A 23725-nucleotide genomic window follows, 5' to 3' on the forward strand; every position below is an offset into this window, starting at 1 on the left:
CGATCCTGCGTTCCTTCTATTGGCCAGCCACAGTACACGTCATCGTGACGCTCCGCAAACTCCGATCTTTCATTCTGTTTAAAGGGGACGCGCTTTATGTGACTTCTTTCTGTTGGAAAGTCGTATCCTTTGCATTCAGGCTGGAGGAAGAGAAGTAGAATAAGAGACTTCCCTTGTTTGTTCCTGGCTCTGAAGCTCCTTACAGGAGGTGAACCTGCGATAGAGTGACACTTTCTTGCTATCAAAATCAAGCAATTTAGACAAGGGAAACATAAATATCAGAAATTATACCCACTGGAACAACGAGAAACTCTAAGAAGATTTAATATCTGCAGCAAAGCATCAGGAATGGAAGAGCACTTAGATGGGAATGTGCAAGGCGCTTCTAAGGATGTCATGACACTGACCCCTGGCATCTCCAGCCCTTCCTGAGTTCAGAGGTGCTTCCTCTGTCCTATTATGCCTCCCACCCTCCTAAGGGGACACCGAGGCTGCAGACTCACATATAGAACGCAAGTAGGGTCGTGCTATATGTGTGAATGTGCTCTGTTTCTTAAATACCACTACTAATCAGGACCTCTAGCCCTTCTTTGATTCTATGGCGCTCTCTCTGTCCTACTGTGCCTCTCACACTCCTAAGGGCACAACCAGGCTGCAGGCACAGAGAGCACGTGAGATCAGCTGCCTACACTTAAAATTAAGAGTCAGTCAACACAGAACGTGGACATCGCCACACACAGGCACAGACATTGATTGGGCAAGAAGTAAGCACTATAGCAACTGAGGCACACATGTCACTGACAGCGGGCAGCAGTATTACAAAAATTACCCCTCCACTCACATAGCTGCCAGGTTTCAGATTGCCTAAGTGTGACATTTTCATATTTCATTGTAATTATGAGTGACATTTCAATGACTATGGGTGACACTTTCGCGCAAGCAAAATCAAGCAATGAAAACGAGGGAAGCATATATAAACATCAGAAATTACACACATTTGAGCAACGAGAAACTCTAAGAACATCTAAAAACTACTGCAATTGACCTATGGCTTTGCTGTTACTCACTATTGGTGACTGCTCTAATTTCTACTGTAATGTTCTTTGTCTATCATATATGGCCCAACACCATTGTGTAGTACCAATCATTTATATGCCTTATATCATCTATATAATTCCTAAAGCACTCTAACATCTTTCGGTCCCTCTCTCACCAACAGTTCATTTGCTTAATAGTTATGCTCATACCATAAAACTGTAAACCATTTATCCATTTTAAACGATAAAGCAATCCTCACTAAAAGAAAACATGCATGGACGGTAATTAACGGATACAAAAAGAAGGAAATCCAACAATACTTGGTAACACCATGGACAGAAAAAAACAAACAGGCCCTCCTTAAAGCCAGATTTGGAACTATGCCAGGCCTGTGCCACCTCCCCCCATGGGAAAGACCGGAATCCCAAATGAAATGCAGACTGTGCAATAATGGTGAGGAGGATATGCTTCACCTTCTCTGCACCTGCCCTACGCTTCTACAGGTGAGAAAATCTCTACTAAAGCTTCCCTTCAAAGTACGAGACATAAGGACGCGTAGGCAGGCTTTGATTAATTGTATGAACTCGAACGACATTATTCTAAATGCTATCTTTGTAAAGTTTTTAATGATAGTCAAAAGGAAATTAGACCTTATACCTATTTTAAATATGTAATCATCTATAATTTCGATGCAATGACATTTTAAGTGTTTTAATTGAGAAAGTAATTTTTTAGTCTTGACTGAGATGTGTAATATTGTAAGATTTTAAATAATCATCACAATAAACTATTTACTTACTTACTTACTTATGCTCATACCAATGTAGGGTGTCAGGGCTCTTCACATCTGGCACACATTACACCAACACGATGACTCTTTGACAGCAGCTGAAGTGTTTAATATAGGTGGTTCATCCATCAAGCAAGCAATAGTGTAAGGTGAAACTGAAGTGCTTACTTTGCCGTGTTCAAAACCATTCTGTCTTTCAATTTCGAAAATCCTGCTGGCCTGAGCCCCCAGTTGCTAATTATATATTTGTGCTCGAATTTCTTTTCGTACAACAGACAGAATGCTTGTGAACACTGCAATGCTTTGCAGTGTTCACAAGCATTCTGTCTGGTGAACAACAAGAAATCCGAGCACAAATATATAATTAGCAACAGGGGGCTCAGGCCAGCAGGATTTTCGAAATTGAAAAAATCCCGCAGTGAGTGTCTCCTGTGACCTTCCTTAGTACTAACACACGCCGGCACTGACTGCAGGCTGCAGCTGTGCCTGACCATGCGCTGCCATTCATTCTGTAAATCACACAGGCTGGTGACACTTACTTTGGCAGGTGTAGTCGCAATGTCCAGAAGAGTGTGGCGCTCAATTGCTTGACATGATGCGACGCCGTCTCTCTGTAAGGCAGTGGCTGCAGGCTCACTTAGGCTGCAAGCCACTGCGCCCGCGGTAATTTGGGTTTGCCGGCCGCCTAAATTATAGTCATTCTCTAGGCTCAGTAGGCCAGCGAGTCGCGAGGCTGGGCTGTCCAGTCACGGTGACACGCAGACTCTGTCCTGGCGGCAGCTGCAACCTGGGTGGGTCACTCACTTCTCGGGCTCCCTCAGGTCTCTGGCATTATTGAATTGAGGAGGCTGATAACGCACGGCGGCACCATTGAGAGCTGTGCTTGCGGCAGGCAGCGTGACGTGGCAAGTGCAATATTTGAAAAAATTGCGGAGCCGCGTAAAACACTAGGCAGCTGGCACTTTCGTTTTCAAACTTCCTGGACCGGTTATAGCAGCAGGATGTAACGTCCCCCACGCGCCGGCCTCAGGACATAACATGATTGGCAGGCTGCTCCCCGGGGATTCAAGGTGATGTGATACATTGCATCAGTGTGAGACACGACACCGTGCGAGCAGCCTGCCTTAATTAACTCAACTGCAAGCCTGTGAGAGCAATGGGGGCATGGCGCGCTGCCACAATAAACATTTTTAACAGCCAGCCCAGCACTTCAGTGGCCACTGTGAGACACATGCATTATGCGTGACAACGTATTTCAGTGCGGTGATGCGGAAAACCACACTGAAATGCATTAGTGTCACACCTGATGCGTGATACTTGCCAGTCCTGCACTCACTGACACCAAAAACAATTAAATCAAGTTAGTAAATCCTGTGCAACTTAACTATGTCAAGAGGATGCATGCTCCCTCCACTCCGGGACTACTGAAAAGTATTGTTAAAGTAACAGTGCAGCCAGACAGATGACGATGTGAATATAGAAAGTGAGGGTGACCGGTTGTGAGTGACTAGTGTTAATGGTGAGCTGAATTAAGCTCATTTCTGTGCTCCAATTAGTGATGGCTTGAGCGTGGGCTCTCGCAAGGACGGCGCAGTGCTAATAAAAGAGATTTCTGAAGACCCCCGAGCGTGGCAAGAGTAGAGCCTGAGTGGGGGCCTTACTGTGTCGCCTGATGAAGCAGCGCATTCTGTGCTCACCGTAAATCATGGCTGCTGGTGTTCACAGGGCGTGACCAGAGATGAGTGAGCCCTCGGACTCTGAGGCCCTGCATCTTCTCAAGACAAGAGGTGATGCGGGTGCGCAGTTAGTTTGTGAGAGAGTATGTATGGGCAGGGAGGCAGCGAGACTGGCGTCTGGGACTCTGCAGCAGGGTGCCAGGCAAGCTCCGCACCCCGCTGCAATCATCGTGAACTTTATCACCTCTAGGAACTTGGTACTGCTCAAAACCTAAGGGCTAGGCAGCTGCCAGCTGAGTGGGCCCACACTGCGTTTAGAGCTAGTCCAAATATGCGGCAAGGTTTTTATGCCAAATACGAAGATTCCTTGTTTCCATATGGATTTAGGAGACCACATTGCTCCACATTTTTAAATGTGTGTAATCCGTCTGTCAACTATATCAGCCTAAATTACCAGGCTCAAACAAGATAACGCAGAATAAACAGAAAATGATCAGTATTTTTTTCTTTTGAAGGACGTTCACCTTATTCCAAGCAGCTGATTGTCCTTGCTGTGAGTTCTGTCTTCCTGGCGGACGGCCGTTGAACCTTACCGTGAGTGTGACGGACGTCCACTGGACTGCACTCTCCCTAGGCCTGGCTGCACAATATTGAATTCACAGCAGGCGTCAGCCATCATATGCTCCACAACACGGGCGGCATGCCCTAGGAGCACTCAGCAACAGAGACAGCAGCACTGAAACACGGCAGCGCCAGACACCCGCATACCAGTGAGCTATTTCATGACTGACCTGTATTTTGCCTCAGTACACAAGATTGTAAAAACAGCCCAGGGCAGAAGAACTTCAGCTAATTATACGATTGGCACTGCGGGCAGCTGATCATGAGCTGCCACTAAAAAGCAAATTCAATCAACACACTCGGCTGTGCTCACTATGTTGCGACGCTGCAAGCCACGGCAATGGGACCAGACCTGGCCGCTCCAATTTCACTGTGGCGAGGTGACTGTCACAGACTGCTCAGCTACAGGTGAGGTGCGCTGCAGTGTTTTGCGCGGCCCGGCCCGCAATCGACATTCATGCCTCTTGCCCGGCGGGCGGCCATCAGAGACTCGTCTCGTACTGCACACTCTGATGAGTCCCCCGCAGATCCACTTTCTCCGGACGTGATGCAGCACTGACTCTACCCAAACATTTCGGATCCTGGCCCCCATGCTGTGCCACAGTGATGATTGACAGCAGCATCAACTGCTGAGAGGGTAGCCCCTTTCCCCCCCGTGGGAGTGTGTGACGAGTCTGAAAGCTGCGCACGCCATGCTGGCGCCGCAGCCACTATTTGCAGCATTGTTTCCAGAAAACAGCAGGCAGCTGGGAGTGGATACATTGTAGTGGCTAGCGCTCTCAGCCACTCCACAGATCTGAGAGCAGAGATCGGTTTAACTATTTAGGAGCTCAGCAAGCAAGCAGCATGTCTCTCGGAGCACCAGAGAGTCCTTACACAGGTGACGCTGGTGGTGCACTCTGGCAGGTGGCAAAATGCGTGCCAATGCATTTCAGTGCGGTGATGCGGATCAATGCACTGAAATGTATGAGCGTCACGGCTGATGCGTGATACTTGGCAGGACTGCAGGTGCGACAGGTCTGTCTTGGCAAAGTCACGCCCCACAGCGGACCTCAAGAATACAGCAAGTCTCACCTGCACCCGACCCAAAAAAATACCAACAAAAGGAGCACGTTTCTTTTTTCCTCTCAGCCCTATCCATTTGCACACACATTTCGGAGCAGCAGCACGTTACTCGCCTCACTCAGCCTCAGACTAGTACAACTCAGCTTCCGCTTCCATTCCAACCAATGTTAGGAATGGCTGTGGCATGGTTGCCTGGATCCTACCAAAAGTAGGCCAAATGTGGCCCATTGTTCTACTCCGAAACAGGGGCTGGGCACTTGATATAGCCAGACCTCCCAAATTGAACAGCCTACGTCCACATCAGAACCAGTGTGCAAAGGCTCTGGGCAATTATGTTAAAATATCAAAACAACGTTATTAAATCAGTCCAATATTTTCTACTGCGTATTCATCTTCAAATAGGTAAATCTCTCCCTTAAATGTCAATCAAGTATTATATCAAGAAAAAAAAAGTATATAGAATAATGCAAACTGTGTTAAAACGAGCCTCTGTGCCTTACATATCAGGAACAAAAAAAACACAGAGCAAGAAGTTGGATACCGTTTATATTGCACGTTTCAACAAGCACTGAAAATGCAATTGGTCGTGCATTTGTTGGTGTTAGAGCTATTTGCATTATAAATGGCAATACCTTTTACCTATGTGTTATGGAATGAGGAGTAAAGCAGAGTGGCATTGAATGGAGAGGAGTCAAGCAGAGTAGTGTGGAGTAAAGCAGAGTGGTGAGTGGAGTAATGCGGGGTGAAGTAAAGCAGAATGGCGTTGAGTGGAGTGGTGTGGTCTGGAGAAAAGTGGAGTGGAGTAAACCAGAGTGGCATGGATTGGAGTAAAACAAAGTGGAGTAAAGCAAAACAGAGCGGAGTAAAGCAGAGCGACGTTGATTGAAGTGGAGTAAAGCAGAGTGGCGTGGAGTGGTCGAGCAGAGCGGAGTGGAGTGGACAAGCAGAGCGGCGTTGAGTGAGGCAGAATGGCGTTGAGTGGAGTACAGCAGAATGGAGTAAAGCAGAGTGGCATGGAGTGGTGTGGAGTAAAGCAGTATGAAGTGGAGTAAAGCGCAGTGGAGTAAAGGAGAGTGGAGTGGAGTTGTGTGGAGTAAAGCAGAGTGATCTTGAGTGGAGTAAAGCAGAGTGGAGTGGGGTAAAGCAGATAACCCTTGAGTGGAGTAAAGAAGAGTGGAGTTGAGTAGAGTGGAGTGGAGTACAACTGAATGTAATTGAGCAGAGTGAGTGGAGTAAAACATAGTGGTGTTCAGTGGAGTGGAATAAAGCAGAGTGGCATGGAGTAAAGCAGAGCGGTATTGAGTGGAGTAAAGCAGAGTGGCATTGAGTGGAGTAAAGCAGAGTGGAGTTGTGTGGAGTAAAGCACACTGGAGTGGAGTAAAGCAGAGTGGTGTTAAATGGAGTAAAGCAGAGTGGCATTGAGTGGAGTATCACACCACAACACTACCCTAAACCCTAAAAGACAACCCCCAGCATGACCCTCTCCCAACCCCCAGTCCGGTCCCCACACTCAAAAACTACCCTGCACGACCCCCAGCACTACCCTAAACCATAAAACACTACCTTACACTACACAAACACTACAACACTACCCTAAACTCTAAAACACTACCCCCAGCAGACCCTCCCCAGACCTCCAGTCCGGTCCCACACTCAAACACTCCCCTGCATGACTCCCGAGCACTACTCTAAAACCTAAAACACTACCCTAATCTACACAAACACCATAACACTACCCTAAACCCTGAAACACTACCCCCAGCAAGACCCTCCCCCAACCCCCATTCCGGTCCCTACTCTCAATCACTGCCCTGCACGACCCCCCAGCACTACACTAAACCCTAAAACACTACCCTACACTACACAAACACCACAACACTACCCTAAACCCTAAAACACTACCCCCAGCACGACCCTCCCCCGACCCCCAGTCTGTTCCCTACACTCAAACACTACCCTGCACGATCCCCCAGCACTACCATAAACACTAAAACACTACCCTATACTACACAAACACCAGCAATAGTATAATAAATAAGGCATACAAATAGTATAATAAATAAGGCACCATTAATCTACCATTCAGCATGCAGCTTGAATAGAATGTTAATAGTAGTCTGGATAAAGTCCAGTAGTATTCAAATTGTTTGTATTCACTAAATGTTCTGCATTGTAAATGAAGACTATGCGATTACAAATAAGTATGTGCTTAGTATTCTGTTAGTATTCAAGTACCACTCAAATATCAGTAGTCTTCATGCACTAGTCTTCCCAAAAAGAATACTACTGAATACTAAAATTGGCATAAATTAGTCTTCGAATGCTATAAAAAGACAGGTTAACCACTAAATGTAGTATTCCACTTCGGTAAGGGTAATTATCGCTGGCTATCTCTGGAATTTATCGCCATGGGAGCGCGTTATTAACAATGCGTTACTTCAGGGCGATAAATTCCAGTGATGCAGAGGTTATCGCCCTTTTGCAGGGAACATCGCTGGTTTTCCAGCGATGTTCCCTGCAAAACGGCGATAACCTTGTTGATTCGACCCACAGGGTCGTATCAGCATAATCCACCCCAATGTTGGGGATAGGTAAGTCTGCATTTTAGCAGACGTTAGTTTTTGGAGCAATCACTGTTTTCTCCAAAAACTAATGTGTGCTAAAAAGCTGGGGCAGCCTTGTAAATATCGCGATGTGAACATCAGCGATATTTGCAAGGTTGTCCATCCGGGGTTCGCCCAGTGATGCCCACTTAGCATCTCATTAGAGATGCAAAGGGAGGCGTTGGGAAAAAGTGTGCTAACATGCGATTATGCATGTTAGCACCCTCTTGTAAATAGGGTGATAGTTTTATCTCAGCTTTTTTGGCTTCTTAAGGTGTTTTCCACCATTTGTTCTGAAAGATTTTGGCAAATTAGGATCATGTGCCGGTTTTAGAGGAGTCGACAGCAAACAGTTGGCAGCACTTTTTTTTAATTGTTCTATAGCTGTGCTTGTTAGCAGCTGTTATTATAAGGTAGCAATATAATTAACAGATACGATGCTCATTTCTACTTAAATTTAACGTATGTTCTTAGTGCCATTTCTGTGATTGTATGTTGATGAGAGCTCACACTCTGCGCCCCTCCGTTCATTAAAATTGTAGTCTCTTCTGTTTTTGCAGTATGTCCCGGTTTTTTGTTCTCAAGAACTGGTCACCCTAATCGCTCTTTATCTGTGCACAGGAAATAAACAAGTGTCTGTGAAGAGTTTGTGCCACTGTAGGGGGTTACATTTTGTACAGTACAGTGATAGGAAGATATAGACTTAGTACACCATGGCATACCATTTATCACTTGTATGTGTAAGCTGTTAATAATAGGTACTTGCATTTATATGGTGCTTTATTACAAATGTCAGTCATTTCTTAGTGTTGTACATAACAGATGTTCATATTACCTACATTATTGTACTCAATGTAATTATCTCGGACAGATGGTGAGCTGAGTCTGCGTTGCTGGATTGCAATCAGGAATTCCAGATAATTACATTTGCCAGTGGTAAATATTTTTCACATTGATCCATCCTCTCAGCTTACACTGTGTGGTAAACAATTATAGTAGATATTACATATCCTGGAGGCATGGTTGGTGAGGTAGTTTAGGGGAAGAATGAACTGCTGAATATCTCTCTATGTAAATTGCAGACGACAGACAATAAGTTGCAATCACTAATCAATAGCTCAGTGTGTTAATGTATTCAGTGGCAAGACTTGTAAGTAACATGCAGGCAAGCACCGATCAGTCCTTGTGGAATACCCATGGGTATTATTCAAAAACCTGTCAAGACTTGTGTGCAATCCGTAGGTTACATAGTTCAGTGTCATCCTTCTGGACAGGAAGTGGCTTCACTGCATTTCCCATCATCCGTCTACACAGGAAGTGGAATTGACATCACTGGTTTCTAGACAAAACTGTCATTAAAAGAAGAAGCCAAGCAGGAGGACTTCATTTCCCATGATCCATCTCCACAGAAACTGACATCACTACATTACCACCAAAACCTTCTTCAAAGAAGAAGCCAAGCAAGAGGACTTCATTTCCCATTGGCTATCTGCACAGCAATTGAACATCACAGCATTCCCCATCACCCATCTGTACAGGAAGTGACACCACTGATGATGATGACACCACTAGGTCCCACCAAAATCGGCTTTAAAGGAAGAAGCCAACAAAGCGAACTTCCATTCCTATCATCCATATGCACAGAAAGTGATATCACCGCCAAACATATACAGCTAGATTCATCAAGCCGAAAACGGCTCGCAAAGGGCTAGATTCTGAGAATCTGGCCCTTTGCAAGCGCAATTTTTTCATTTGGGATTCATCATCCCAAATGCAAAAATCGATAATAGCAAAATCGCAAATTTGCGAGGAATAGCATTTAAGGAATCTCTATTTGAGATTCCTTAAATGCAATTCGTTAACCATTTTTAAATTGCGATTTCGCAATTTTTTGCCGCTATATACCACGAAGTCTGACTTCGTGGTAAATAGCGAAAAAATTGAAAAAAACACTAGTTCCTTTTTCTCAGTTGCATGTTACACACACACATGTCCTTTGGACATGTGTGTGCGCAACACCTGTGTTCATTTGCTTTTCAGGGGTGCTACAGGGTGTCCTTTGGACACCCCTGGCACCCTTGAAATCACATCCTTATTTGCGATTAGCAAATTGCTAATCGCAAATAAGGAATAACTCCCCAATCAATCCTATGGGCCTGTAGGCCCATAGGAATGAATGGGAAGTTATTCCTTATTTGCGATTAGCAATTTGCAAATCGCAAATAAGGATGATGTAGGAATCGCAATATTTTGTGCCATTCCTACATGAATCCCGTTTTGCAAGTCCTTAATAGCGATTCCTTAATAATCGCTATTAAGGACTCGCAAAACTGGACTATGATGAATCTAGCTGATACAGCTAGATTCATCAAGCCGAAAACGGCTCGCAAAGGGCCAGATTCTGAGAATCTGGCCCTTTGCAAGCACAATTTTTGCATTTGGGATTCATCATCCCAAATGCAAACATCGCTAATAGCAAATTCGCAAATTTGCGAGGAATAGCATTTAAGGAATCTCTATTTGAGATTCCTTAAATGCAATTCATTAACCATTTTTAAATTGCGAATTCACAATTTTTGGCCGCTATTTACCGCGAAGTCTGACTTCGTGGTAAATAGCGAAAAAATTGAAAAAAGCACTTTAGTGCATTTTTCCCAGTTGCATGTTACACACACACATGTCCTTTGGACAGGTGTGTGCGCAACACCTGTGTACATTTGCTTTTCAGGGGTGCTACTGGGTGTCCTTTGGACACCCCTGGCACCCTTGAAATCGCATCCTTATTTGCGATTAGCAAATTGCTAATCGCAAATAAGGATGATGTAGGAATCGCAATATTTTGTGCCATTCCTACATGAATCCCGTAAGGACTCGCAAAATGGGAGTATGATGAATCTAGCTTTAAGTCTTCATTTCCCTTCCTTTCTGCAATCTGCCCACTGTCCTCTGCATGATTCACCTCTCCAAGTAATTATTTCTTGGTGGCCACAGCACAGATGTGGCCCAGTGGGCATGCCAAAGGCAAGCCCATCTACGCCCATCTGCGCCTAGACCATGCCCAGTGCCATGAGCCCTGGGCCTTTCACTACCCGCTGCTACCCTGCGGTGCTCCTTCGTGCTCTCATCCACGGCTGCCACTTGCCGCACTGCTGCCACACAGCACCACACAACATGAAGGGAGTGTTCACATGCTCCTTCTGCAAGTTTCTATTCATTCTGCCACAACCTACACCTACTATTCCCTCACCTACAGCACCCCACTCACTCACACAGAACAGTCACCCACTTACACAAACACAACAACTACCTACGAAGCATGCCACACTCACATTGATGCTCCTCAACCCCGGTCCGCTCACCAAACCTGCCGCAGAGATAAGGGACCTATTGCACAACTAAGCTCTGGACCTGCTCTTACTCACAGAAATATGGTTTAACCCAACCTCTGCATTGACCATCACTACAGCTATCCCCACTAGTGGTAAAATTGCCATGCAAAACCATTAGAACAAGTCCATGGCCGGAGGCTGAGGTGGAGTCAGCATCATATTCAAAGACACCAAAGACAACATCAGCTGGATGACCTACAAGAAAACACCCACCAGCTACTTACAGCACCTCACATTCAATATAGGCATCACAGCCAAATTCCTGATGGGAAGCCTTGTATACAAACCGCCATCACCCGGCACCAATATCTCCAGCTACATCACAGATATCGTTGCATCCCTCATCTTAAGCCTCAACACCTTCATTCTCCTCGGAGACCTTAACTTTCATCTAGAAGACAGAACTGACCTAAACTCTTTGGCTGTGTAGAAAACTTTGGAAACCTCTGCCTCACCCAGAACATTACCACTCCCACCCACACTACCGCACATTTATTTTCTACTCAATCAGTAACATCATAGTCAACAATCCAGCATCTATGACTTGGACAGACCACACCCTCATCAGTTTCAGCATACCCATACCACATCATCTCAGACCTGCCAGCATTGGGCATAGCTGCTGTAGCTGGAGAAGCATCACCGAAGAGGAGTGGGCTTATGCCCTCTCCTCGCACCTGCCCGAGCACACCAACATCATACCGAATGCCATGAGAAAATTCAACTGCTAGATCACTACAGGCACTGACACCCTGATTCCCCTCAAAAGCAACCTAACTGCAAAAGCCAGACCAGGGTCCAGTTGGTACACAGAGGAACTTAGGCTGATGAAATGACAACGCAAGAAATTGGAGCCCAAATTGAGATCAAATCAAGACTCCAAAGACATCTTTAACTCCTTCGACGCTCATGACGAGCTCAGCTCGTCATGGAGTTGCCATTCATTTCAATGGAAATTACATTGAAGTGCAAAGAGGTACTTAGCATCCAAGTGGTTAAATCTGCCATAAGCAGAGCCAGACTGGGAGCACAAACCAGTCCTGGCAATTAAATCGGACCGACCGCGAGGGGGGGTGGGGATGCTGGTAGGAAACACTGCTGCTGCTTTTGGTACAGGGGGCCGATATTGCAGCACTGCTGCAAAACTGGCTCCCTGTACCAAAACTGGCCCCCACTGGTCCAACCAGCCCCCATCCTTTCGGCCAACTGGGAAAATGCCTGTTACGGCCAGTCCGGCCCTGGCCATAAGATGCTACTCCAAGCAGAGACAGATCACCAAGCACACAGCCCTCACAGACCGCATTGATACTGGCACAAATAGCAGCAAATACATTCTTCACTATCATCAAAGATTTTGTTGTTCCTCTTGCCATCTCCAGCAACATCATCCCCTCTAAAGACATTTACAAGAAGCTCTCAGAATTCTTCTGTTACAAAATTACTGCTGTAGATGACAACTTTGACCCTCAACTGGACCCCGCCACTGTCACAACTCAACTTCTTACCACAGCTGAAAAACAAATCTTGAACTTGTGATCCTCTGTCACCACCATCGAAACTGGTGCTACCATGAAGACCTCTCACTCGGGGTCCCCATCTAATTTTTGCCCTAACCAAACATTTAACAAAGGACTCCCAATGATCAGTGAAGCACTAACACCCATCCTCAACTTTAACATTTACTCAGCCACATTTCTGGACACCTATAAACTTGCCACCCTCATGCCCCTGCTCAAGAAGCCATCCACGGACACATCCACAGTCTCCAACAACTGACCAACCTGGCCAAGATGTTAAAACAACTAATCAACCGATGGGTCACTGACCACCTTAGTAGTCACCTGTTCCGAGAATGCCACAAGTCCAGAGTGATGCTCTGACACCATATACAAACAGCACTCTTCACTGCCACAGATGACATCCAAATGATCCTTGACACAGGAGACACAACAGTTCTCATTCTCCTGGACAATTCTCTGAAGCATTTGATACTGTATCACATTCTATCCTCATCAGGCATCTGCATGAGTTTGTCAACCAAGGACCCACTCTCCCCTGGATCTGCTCCTTCCTAAGAGATAAAATACAAGCGGTCAGCATGGCACTCGACTCTTTGGAAGCCAGAAAACTCATCTGCGCAAAGCCTCAAGTTTTATTTGTCAAACCCACATTCTTCAATGCATACATGATCACTCCAGCTGAAGTCGCCCGCTCAGACGATATCAGCATCCTTTCCTACACCATTGACCTACAATGTATACTCTTCCTCTCAGACAACATTCCCAACACAAGAAACAAGTTCAAATCCTGTATAACCGAAGTCGCTAAACTGGATGAAAGCCAACGGTCTCAAGTTCAACACTGATAAGAGAGATGTAGTAGTCATCAGCAAGAATACCCCGCCCTGAAACTCCATCTGGTGGCCAGCTGAACTCGGACCCAGACCCAGCACCCATGCCAGAAATCTCAAAATCATCATCTGCAGCACACTGGACAGGAAGTTCTTCAAATGTCTCCCAAGCAACACCAGAAAAATCATCACTTACGCACTAGTCACCCCACGTTGGACTACAGGAACACCTTCCAAGCAACTCATCAGAAAACCACAAACATTACAGAACTCATCCTCAACCTCCTACACCGAATGCACATACCTTAGGGAGCTCCACTGGCTCCTGGTACACAAACATGCTCATTACAAACTCCTCACACATGCATTTATGGCACTACGCAATTTAGGCCCCACCTACCTGAAGAATTGTATCTCCTTTCAATGATCACCCAGACACCTCTGTCCGAAAGAGTCCTACTTGTACACATTCCATGCATACAGAGAACTGGATTATTGCAAGTAAGTCATTTTATTGTTTGGTTAATTAAAACCTTTACAATTTCCATATAAAAAGTGTCGTAGCAGCAGAGTTCATATTCTAAACCCATTTTTTCAAAAAATAAAACATATAAAAACTTTCATGAGTTGTATTAACATGAGTAAAGCAGTTGTCAATAATTGTTTGCACAGACCATAAGTTAAAAAAAGCAAGGCTCAATTCTCAAAGAGAGGGACTGTTCTGTCATTGGTAGGTTGTTAACAGCAATGATGGAATATTGCTGTTCGCTTTTCTGCTTAACCATGTATTGTCCGGGTGTTGAGTGACCAGAAAATATCAATTTTGCTTTAGTGTAACGCTTTAAGGGGCTATGAGATGCAAGGATTAAGCGATCCGGTCGCTTGACGAAAGAGCTTTTGCCCTTGCCACTGCCATGAATTGAACAAAGCGACACGCTAGCTGTACATCTCCACCTCCGAAACATGCCTTCACAGCTTGTCTGCAGGTCTGCAGGTTCTTATCCGCTTCCTTACAAAGAGCGGTTTCAGTAACTGTCGCCGTTCGCCCTGTAAACTTCTGCAGATACACAATAGGTGTAATACACTTTCATTGGCATCCACACATAGGCGGCCTATTGACTGACCTTGGAGTTGTTTCCACGGGGAAAGATGCGGTAAAGATGGTAAAATACCCAATCGAAAGTGAAGATATTTTTCTTTTTTCTTTCTATTAAAACCCGCGCCTATGTATGGTTGTCCAGAGGACTTGTCATAGCTGTGGAGAACAAACTATCCCTGGGCAGTTTCTGTAACTATCGCCTTGTCTTTTACTAGTAATAGCCTTTTCACTGTCCTGTTTACATTTTTTTAAAACAATGGTAGGACCCTGAGGCTGCCCAAAGTTCCTTAAGTCCCAGACGATCTATTGATGCTGTCAAATAGGTCCTTGCTGCACACTCCCTCTTTAGGTGTATATCATTCCATAAATGTGAGTTCAGTGTGCCTGCTTAAGATTTTTTTTTCATATACCAACTCTTAGCATAGGCTCCTTTGCTGGCTATTTCTTGACCTTGCATGCCGAATTCTAGCCTTATTTGGGCTGGCGAGACGTACATTGGTAAATTAAATATTATCCTGGCAGCTCTTGAGACAGTTCTATCCAAAGTAACTGCATCTCTTCCCCTCAGACACTCACTCCCATAAGTGATTGCCGGATGAGTTGACTTGTAGCAGTGGGATAAGGCTAGGGCCAGCATTTTTCTGTTTGATAAATTTGATGGCTAACGTGATAGAGTTGCCTCTTCTTTTGATTGCCTCTTTTTATAAATTGAAAGTCCCCTTCTTATCCATCATCACTCCTAAATACTTATATTGGTCAACTACTTCGATAGGTGAATCTGCCGTATGCCAGCAGTATTTAGAGGTTTCTTTCTTTGGGTGTATCCTCATAACCTTAGTTTTGTCGTGATTAATGGTTAATCCCTTAGAGATTGAATTTCTACTAGTTGTGTCCAATAAGAGAACTGGATTAGGAGAATGGGCGTTCTCTTACTTCGCTCCTAAAGTCAAGAACAACCTCCCACTCCAATCCAGAGCCTCCTTCTCTCTTTTTGAACTCCAAAAGAACCAGTGGACCTGGCTTTTCAATTAACCAACCTCCCCAAGGCAGGGCTAGGCCCGTGCACCTGCTCAGAACCTGGATACATTTGCAGGTGATACAAATACACACAACATAACATAACACAAAATAACATGACAAAACAAGACATGACATAACATAGCATAACGTAACATCACTCAGTTGAAAATGGTACTTTAGAGATACGACGCAGCAAGACTAATCTTTCTTTAAAGCTTATAGTGTGAGTTGCAGACCTTGTCTCCATCTAATTGGTGTCTCCCTCTCTTCCTAATTATCTCCAATCAGAAACTGCAAGGAATTCTACTCAGCTGGTTAAGCGTTTCAAATCAGAGTATGCTTTCCAAATTGTAGCAGAACCATTTGCCAAAAATATTTTGAGGCAGTTGTTTGGGAGCATAGTTTGTGATCATTTTGCTTGGTTAGTAGACCCTATGTAAATAAGTAAGGGCATTACAGAATTCTCTGAATTACTGATATCTGCCACTTGCATTGGTGCCTCTGTTCTGTCCTCCCATAGTAGCCTGTGCCCCCTTAGACACCCTCAGTGTGTCTCGGAGGACCCCAATTCAAGCATCCAAGATCCAGAGCTCTCATATCAAACATACTTTAGAAACCTCAAAGTCCTTCAACGTTTCCCTGAGGGCCCCACCTCCTGTACAATGGCTATTGTGCTTTCATGACAGACCTGCTTGAGTTAAATCTGTAATGCATTATCTTCTCAGTTAGCTCCATAACTTTGCCCATTGGGTCATGTTTGCAGGCTCCCTGCATATCTTTTTTTTTTTAATCTTTTTATTTAACAAGCTCAATTGAAATTGCATGATCACATATATCCGTATGCATACATCAAGGACACTCTGGCAGTATATATGTACATCAAAATGGTTTACATAATCACAATTTTCTTCAAAGGAGTCATAGTGTGGGATGCGCCCTTCTACTCCCAACAATGGGCCAAAACCTGTGGGCTAACCATCACACCCCCTAAAATAGATGGGACCGAGCATCTGGGGCATTGGCTCTCTTTATATACCTCTGTAATTTCGCCATAGGGACTAATTTGCTTACGAATGTGTGATAATTATCGCAAAATTAGCTTAACGCAACTTTGCATATCGCAGTCTATCGCGGGAAAACAACACAGTGTTAACGTAGCATTCTCAACCCGGCGGCAACATGCGATAGTCCAACGATAATGCGTCAAATGACTGCTTTAAAGTTAACGCGACACCACAAAAATGTGAAACACAAATGTGAAAAAATTTGCGATAAGGCCAATCGCGATACAAAAACCATCGATAACCAGCCTCAAAGAGGCCTCGACAACAATGCACACAATAGCAAGGAGCTCTTCAACATCGTGAAGGAACTCTCCAACCCCAGCTCCAACACCAACGACATCCTGCCATCGCAATCCCTGTGCGACTCCCTCACCACCTTCTTCCACCGCAAGATAGCCGACATCCACGACAGCTTCAACACCCAAACAGACCCAACAGACAGCAACACAACAGACCCTCCGCACACTATCGACCACGACCCGCTGCCAGCCTGGGTCAGCGTGAGCATTGATGACACCATCAAGACCATGAGCACAATCCACTCCGGCTCTCCGTCAGATCCCTTCCCGCACCACGTCTTCTACAAAGCAAGTAACTCCATCGCACCCCACCTGCACAATGTCATCAATCTCTCCCTCGAGACTGCGACCTGCCCAGAAAGCTGGAAACACGCAGAGATCAAACCCCTACCGAAAAAATCCAAGGCAGACCCAAGAGACCTCAAGAACTTCCGGCCCATCTCTCTGCTCCCCTTCCTGGCCAAGGTCATCGAGAAAATCGTCAACAGACAGCTAACCCGATACCTCGAAGAAAACAGAATCCTGGACCCTTCCCAGTCAGGGTTCCGCAGCAACCACAGCACCGAGACTGCCCTCATCGCCGCCACCGACGACATCAGGACCCTGCTGGACAACGCGAGACCGCAGCACTCACCCTCTTAGACCTCTCTGCCGCCTTCGACACCCTCTGCCACTGTACACTATGAGCACGCCTCCACGCCGCAGGGATCCGAAACAAGGCTCTGGATGAACCACCTCCTTCTTCTCCCGCAGAACCTGGACCGGCGTCATGCCGCCGATTTGGTCCAAAGCCTCCGAGATCATCTGCCGCATACCCCAGGGATCCTCCCTCAGCCCGACACTGTTCAACATTTACATAGCCCTGCTCGCTCACGTCGCCCGACAGCACGACCTCAGCATAATCTCCTACGCCGAAGACACTCAACTGATCCTCTCCTTCACCAAGGACCCCATCACCGCCAAAGCCAAATCCTCGAAGGAATGAAGGCCGTCCCCGACTGGATGAAGACCAGCCTTCTGAACCTGAACTTGGACAAGACAGAGGTCCTCATCCTCTGCTCCAACCCTTCAGCCTGGGACGACCCCTGGTGGCCGACGGCACTAGGAGCAGCCCCAACCCACACCCACCACGCACACAACCTGGAAATCATCCTCAACTCAATGCTCTCAATGACCAAGCAGGTCAACGCCGTCTCTTCCTCCTGCTTCAAAACCCTCTGCATGCTCCGCAAGATCTACAGATGGATACCGACAGATACAAGAAAGACAGTCACCCAGGCCCTCGTCAGCAGCAGACTTGACTACGCAAACGCTCTCTACGCGGGAGCCCCGACCAAGCACATCAAACGACTACAATGCATCCAAAACACCTCGGCACGACTGATCCTTGACATACCACACCACGGCCACATCACCCCCCACCTGAGGGACATGCACTGGCTCCCCATCATCAATAGGATATCCTTCAAGCTTCTCATCCACGCACACAAGGTACTCCACAAAACCGGACCAGCCTACCTCAACAGACGGCTCTCCTACATCCCCAACTGCCAGCTACGCTTCACTGACATCACACTCGCCACCGTCCCGTGCATCCGAAGGACAACCACTGGCGGGAGATCCTTCTCCCACCTCGCCGCCAAGACATGGAACACCCTACCACTGAGCCTACGACAGACCCAAGACCTGCTGACCTTCAGGAGGATGCTAAAGACCTGGCTGTTCGTAGCAGCCCCCCCAGGGCCTTGAGACCCTCGCAGGTATGTAGTACGCTTTACAAATTACTGATTGATTGAGCGACAGGCCTGCAATTCCCACACGTCACGCGGGAAAATGCACTATAAAAGCAGAACAAGAAAAACACACCAAAAACAAAATAAAAAGCATAGCACCATGGATGCACCCGGACTGAGTGCCCGTCTACATGAACACCACAATCCCCACAGACCACCAGCAAGGAACCTCGAGGTCGGGGAAGGAAGAGGAAGAGGAAGACCGGGTACAGTCCCCATGACAACTGGATTGTCGTCACGTAGGTGACAGAACACTAACAACAACTGTTCGTCACCTCCACCGTGTCATTGGCAACACAGGTGGAAAAATGGCATTCCATCGTGAATGCAGTCGGAGTATCGAGGAGGTCAAGATGCGCTGGCATGATGTGAATAGCCAAACCAAGCAGAAACCTGCTGCAACAGGAAGGCAGCAAAAGCTACTGGAGGTGGGAGTCCTGCACCACAGGAGGTGCTGGAGCAAATGATGGCCACAGTCTTCAGTGTAGAGAAGGTGCAAGGAGTCGGGAGTCCGGACATAGCTCAACATAACCTGACACAACATCAACAGGGTGAGTAATGACCAGGGACTGTGGGGACGCGGGAGACGGGCACAATTGCACACATGCACAACGATGTGTAGCACACCGCACACCCACAATGACCCGGGATCATGTCCCTGATCCCCATGGCACACTGCAACACACATACAAACATCAAGTTGGCCCGCCCACCATGTGCACAAAGGGGTCCATCCCCACACATCACCAATTCCACCTCACACACATGTACCTGTGCGAAACATAGCAAAGGCGATTCAGAAAAGGGGGTGGTGATGAACAGAGTGTCTGAATTAAGCAGACCACTCTTACCCAGTCCAAAGATCAGGTCTTGATCCATCATTTTGTCCACCATAAGCGTGGAAGGGTATACTCAGATGTGAGTCCCTTGCTCATTGCACCATCAGGATTCAAGCAAGCCGGGCCGACGACGCCTGAAATGGCAGAAACCGGTCCCCGGAAGCTTGTTTCCTTCCCAGTATAAGAATTGGCTTGGTAGTTTGGTTTGCCCTGTTCCCATCATGCACTGGGACAGGAACAGACTAATTTGCATATAGCCAAGTTCTGAGCTGGGATGGTGCAGTGAGCTAAAAAACGGTGATGGATCAAGCCCTGATCTTTGGACTGGGTAAGAGTGGTCTGCTTAATTCAGGCACTCTGTTCATCACCACCCCCTTTTCTGAATCATTTTGTCCACCATAAGCGTGGAAGGGTATACTCAGATGTGAGTCCCTTGCTCATTGCACCATCAGGATTCAAGCAAGCCGGGCCGACGACGCCTGAAATGGCAGAAACCGGTCCCCGGAAGCTTGTTTCCTTCCCAGTATAAGAATTGGCTTGGTAGTTTGGTTCGCCCTGTTCCCATCATGCACTGGGACAGGAACAGACTAATTTGCATATAGCCAAGTTCTGAGCTGGGATGGTGCAGTGAGCTAAAAAACGGTGATGGATCAAGCCCTGATCTTTGGACTGGGTAAGAGTGGTCTGCTTAATTCAGGCACTCTGTTCATCACCACCCCCTTTTCTGAATCATTTTGTCCACCATAAGCGTGGAAGGGTATACTCAGATGTGAGTCCCTTGCTCATTGCACCATCAGGATTCAAGCAAGCCGGGCCGACGACGCCTGAAATGGCAGAAACCGGTCCCCGGAAGCTTGTTTCCTTCCCAGTATAAGAATTGGCTTGGTAGTTTGGTTTGCCCTGTTCCCATCATGCACTGGGACAGGAACAGACTAATTTGCATATAGCCAAGTTCTGAGCTGGGATGGTGCAGTGAGCTAAAAAACGGTGATGGATCAAGCCCTGATCTTTGGACTGGGTAAGAGTGGTCTGCTTAATTCAGGCACTCTGTTCATCACCACCCCCTTTTCTGAATCATTTTGTCCACCATAAGCGTGGAAGGGTATACTCAGATGTGAGTCCCTTGCTCATTGCACCATCAGGATTCAAGCAAGCCGGGCCGACGACGCCTGAAATGGCAGAAACCGGTCCCCGGAAGCTTGTTTCCTTCCCAGTATAAGAATTGGCTTGGTAGTTTGGTTTGCCCTGTTCCCATCATGCACTGGGACAGGAACAGACTAATTTGCATATAGCCAAGTTCTGAGCTGGGATGGTGCAGTGAGCTAAAAAACGGTGATGGATCAAGCCCTGATCTTTGGACTGGGTAAGAGTGGTCTGCTTAATTCAGGCACTCTGTTCATCACCACCCCCTTTTCTGAATCATTTTGTCCACCATAAGCGTGGAAGGGTATACTCAGATGTGAGTCCCTTGCTCATTGCACCATCAGGATTCAAGCAAGCCGGGCCGACGACGCCTGAAATGGCAGAAACCGGTCCCCGGAAGCTTGTTTCCTTCCCAGTATAAGAATTGGCTTGGTAGTTTGGTTTGCCCTGTTCCCATCATGCACTGGGACAGGAACAGACTAATTTGCATATAGCCAAGTTCTGAGCTGGGATGGTGCAGTGAGCTAAAAAACGGTGATGGATCAAGCCCTGATCTTTGGACTGGGTAAGAGTGGTCTGCTTAATTCAGGCACTCTGTTCATCACCACCCCCTTTTCTGAATCATTTTGTCCACCACAAGCGTGGAAGGGTATACTCAGATGTGAGTCCCTTGCTCATTGCACCATCAGGATTCAAGCAAGCCGGGCCGACGATGCCTGAAATGGCAGAAACCGGTCCCCGGAAGCTTGTTTCCTTCCCAGTATAAGAATTGGCTTGGTAGTTTGGTTTGCCCTGTTCCCATCATGCACTGGGACAGGAACAGACTAATTTGCATATAGCCAAGTTCTGAGCTGGGATGGTGCAGTGAGCTAAAAAACGGTGATGGATCAAGCCCTGATCTTTGGACTGGGTAAGAGTGGTCACCTTAATTCAGGCACTCTGTTCATCACCACCCCCTTTTCTGAATCATTTTGTCCACCATAAGCGTGGAAGGGTATACTCAGATGTGAGTCCCTTGCTCATTGCACCATCAGGATTCAAGCAAGCCGGGCCGACGACGCCTGAAATGGCAGAAACCGGTCCCCGGAAGTTTGTTTCCTTCCCAGTATAAGAATTGGCTTGGTAGTTTGGTTTGCCCTGTTCCCATCATGCACTGGGACAGGAACAGACTAATTTGCATATAGCCAAGTTCTGAGCTGGGATGGTGCAGTGAGCTAAAAAACGGTGATGGATCAAGCCCTGATCTTTGGACTGGGTAAGAGTGGTCTGCTTAATTCAGGCACTCTGTTCATCACCACCCCCTTTTCTGAATCATTTTGTCCACCATAAGCGTGGAAGGGTATACTCAGATGTGAGTCCCTTGCTCATTGCACCATCAGGATTCAAGCAAGCCGGGCCGACGACGCCTGAAATGGTAGAAACCGGTCCCCGGAAGCTTGTTTCCTTCCCAGTATAAGAATTGGCTTGGTAGTTTAGTTTGCCCTGTTCCCATCATGCACTGGGACAGGAACAGACTAATTTGCATATAGCCAAGTTCTGAGCTGGGATGGTGCAGTGAGCTAAAAAACGGTGATGGATCAAGCCCTGATCTTTGGACTGGGTAAGAGTGGTCTGCTTAATTCAGGCACTCTGTTCATCACCACCCCCTTTTCTGCAACAGGAAGGCAGCAACAGCTACTGGAGGTGGGAGTCCTGCACCACAGGAGGTGCTGGAGCAAATGATGGCCACAGTCTTCAGTGTAGAGAAGGTGCAAGGAGTCGGGAGTCCGGACATAGCTCAACATAACCTGACACAACATCAACAGGGTGAGTAATGACCAGGGACTGTGGGGACGCGGGAGACGGGCACAATTGCACACATGCACAACGATGTGTAGCACACCGCACACCCACAATGACCCGGGATCATGTCCCTGATCCCCATGGCACACTGCAACACACATACAAACATCAAGTTGGCCCGCCCACCATGTGCACAAAGGGGTCCATCCCCACACATCACCAATTCCACCTCACACACATGTACCTGTGCGAAACATTGCAAAGATGCCTATATGTGAGCCACACTGACAATGCAAGTGACACTACATGACGATCACTGCAAAAACAACAATGATGGACAGAATGTGGATCAATGTCACACATTCACCCCAGTCAAAAGATCTGGGCCCAAATCCATCGTTTTTCCACTCCACACCACCCTGGGTTAGACAATGGCGATATGCAAATCAGCGCTGACCCTGTGCCCCATGGGAACAGTCCAGTCCGAACTACAAAAGCCATGTCCTTCCCAGAACGGAAACAAGCATCCGAGGACCGGCCCGGTTTCGAGGTAACACCTCTCATCAGCCCGGCTAGCTTGCTTCCAGTGGTGTGGAGTGCCTGGGACTCACGTCTGAGCATCCCCAGTACACTTAGAGCGGTTACTGCAAAAACAACAATGATGGACAGAATGTGGATCAATGTCACACATTCACCCCAGTCAAAAGATCTGGGCCCAAATCCATCGTTTTTCCACTCCACACCACCCTGGGTTAGACAATGGCGATATGCAAATCAGCGCTGACCCTGTGCCCCATGGGAACAGTCCAGTCCGAACTACAAAAGCCATGTCCTTCCCAGAACGGAAACAAGCATCCGAGGACCGGCCCGGTTTCGAGGTAACACCTCTCATCAGCCCGGCTAGCTTGCTTCCAGTGGTGTGGAGTGCCTGGGACTCACGTCTGAGCATCCCCAGTACACTTAGAGCGGTTACTGCAAAAACAACAATGATGGACAGAATGTGGATCAATGTCACACATTCACCCCAGTCAAAAGATCTGGGCCCAAATCCATCGTTTTTCCACTCCACACCACCCTGGGTTAGACAATGGCGATATGCAAATCAGCGCTGACCCTGTGCCCCATGGGAACAGTCCAGTCCGAACTACAAAAGC

General features: G+C 46.9%; 1 protein-coding gene across 1 annotated transcript in view; it reads left to right on the forward strand.

The window, feature by feature from the left end:
* The first annotated feature begins 109 nt into the window (after nt 1-109).
* The window catches only part of LOC144819573 (uncharacterized), a 59056-nt gene continuing 35440 nt past the window's right edge, over nt 110-23725 (forward strand). The window contains exon 1 of the mRNA XM_078677408.1: nt 110-1541. Coding sequence (XP_078533534.1) covers nt 1419-1541 — 123 coding nt within the window. The 5' untranslated portion in view covers nt 110-1418. The remainder of the gene's footprint in view (nt 1542-23725) is intronic.

Source organism: Lissotriton helveticus, chromosome 2_1, assembly GCF_964261635.1.
Source record: "Lissotriton helveticus chromosome 2_1, aLisHel1.1, whole genome shotgun sequence".
NCBI classification, from domain to species: domain Eukaryota; kingdom Metazoa; phylum Chordata; class Amphibia; order Caudata; family Salamandridae; genus Lissotriton; species Lissotriton helveticus.